This window comes from Natrix helvetica (assembly GCF_964273705.1).
Source record: "Natrix helvetica genome assembly, chromosome: 4".
Lineage (NCBI taxonomy): Eukaryota > Metazoa > Chordata > Lepidosauria > Squamata > Natricidae > Natrix > Natrix helvetica.
Window position 1 is genome coordinate 52062799 of NC_138550.1, and position 1925 is coordinate 52064723.

Below are 1925 nucleotides of genomic sequence, written 5' to 3' on the forward strand. Positions count from 1 at the left end.
AAAACCTGAAAGCAATCTCAGCAGCTATTTTAACACATTGTAATATGAATGGTTGCATTTCCTTTAGGCCTGTCAAATATAAAAATGTAAGTGCTTTGTATATGCAACACATCCTGATAAATATATATATAACTTAAAATAAATCCTACGAGCTACTCAGAGATATTCCCCCCCCCCTCAAAATCCATCTACTGGTCAGTCACATGAAATACTTTCCATGTTTATTGTAGATTTCACATTTTGAATGCAAATTAGATTTACCCAAAGAGCCATTGGAAAAGTCACACAAAACTTGTTATCGGATGCAATGTGAAATATGTTTAATAACAGCATTTTTTTAACTGCAGAGTGAAATAGAATGCACATCAAATTAATGTCAGATTACAATTTACAACGAAAACAGACATTAATTATTCAAAACCCCTTATGTTTACACAAAATATTAATGCTTTTGGGATAAACTAAAGAAACATTTTGACAGAAAATGAAAACCAACTATTTGAAATATATAATTTCATACTTTCTGACAACTGAAGAACATTTTATTAAAGACTACCTATGCAAATAATCATTTATAGATTTAAAGTGGACATTTCCAAAGTATAAATATGTGAATACTTCTTAATAGAGATTAATTAGAAAAGGACAAATTGGAAACAAGATCCAGCTTCAAACTCCATTCCTGCTCTGAAATATCTGAAGACATTTCTGTCTTTTCTTTTAGAGTTCATAGATAAAGTGGCATTCCAGCATGCACAGTATGTTACTCGAGAAAAGCTTCTTCTCACCTTATCAAATTTCATGTTGGATGTAAAAGATTCTTCTTCTTGGATCAAGACAACTAAACATATTGACTTTTAGAATATGCACTCTCAGCTCTTCTTTGAATAGTGTGGCTGCGGTGGGTGGTGGGTTTTGAGGGCAATGAGTATCGGTAGCTTCGGGTTTTTTCATCGCAACGGCAGAAACAACATAAAATTGCCCCTCCAGCCACAAGGCAGAAAGCTGAAGCCCAGCCTATGTAAAGCGCTTCTCCAAGCTCTCGTTTCTGAGCCACTGTGATGACGGGATTGTAGAAGTCTCGGATAATGTTATGGGCAACAAAACATACTGGGATGAGCACCACAATACCAGTCAGGATGAAGGAGATGCCACCTGCCAGCAGAATGTAGCCTTTGATGCGGTCATCATTTCCTGTGCACTGGGTACACTTCATGCCAAGAACAGCCACTGCAAAAGCGATGAATGCCAGAGCTGAAGCTGCACACATCAAACCTCTTGAAGCCTGCAAGTCTGGTGGGAGAGCCAGGAGGGAGTCATAAACCTTGCATTGCATCCTGATGGATTCTTGCCTTATACAATTCATCCAGAGGCCTTCCCAAAATGTCTCAAAGACCACCACATTGTTTTCAATGAAAGCCGTCACTCGCCACTGGGGCATGCCAGTGATGGCAAAGGTCCCAACAGTGCCAATGCCTCCAAGGATCAGTCCTACAATCTGCAATGAAGTCGCTGCCGCCATTTCCTCATTCCAAGTCAGTAGAATGTTGTTCCAGAGAATTTTCGGTGAATCTTCTTTTACTTCACCGATTCAGATCAGATATTGAAAAAATAATGTTTCAAAACATCTCATGCTCATGTACCGAAATTCTGTTAACTCAAACCCATTTCAGACTGATCCACAGTGATTAGGAGTTGGCTGTCTCTGCTGTTTTGAGCATACCACTGCCCCTATTGATTGGAAAGGATAAACTTATCAGTCAGGTTTTACAACTTTCAAAGCAAGTGAAAGGTTACACATAACAAGGCTTGCAAAGCACACAAAAATCCTCTCAGGGCACACCTAAACCTTTAAGGAAAGTCATTTTTCCCTTAAACTTTCTTCTTTTTATCATAAGATCATGGTATAGAACTAGATTGTGTTA

The 1925-nt window shown here is 38.3% G+C and overlaps 1 protein-coding gene across 1 annotated transcript; it reads right to left on the reverse strand.

Moving 5' to 3' along the window:
- Positions 1-841: 841 nt before the first annotated feature.
- On the reverse strand, positions 842-1522 carry LOC309391964 (claudin-8-like; the record flags this gene model as incomplete). Its single annotated transcript, XM_081952842.1, has 1 exon — positions 842-1522. One exon carries the CDS (start codon positions 1520-1522, stop codon positions 842-844), a length of 681 nt encoding a protein of 226 aa, XP_081808968.1.
- Positions 1523-1925: the final 403 nt, after the last annotated feature.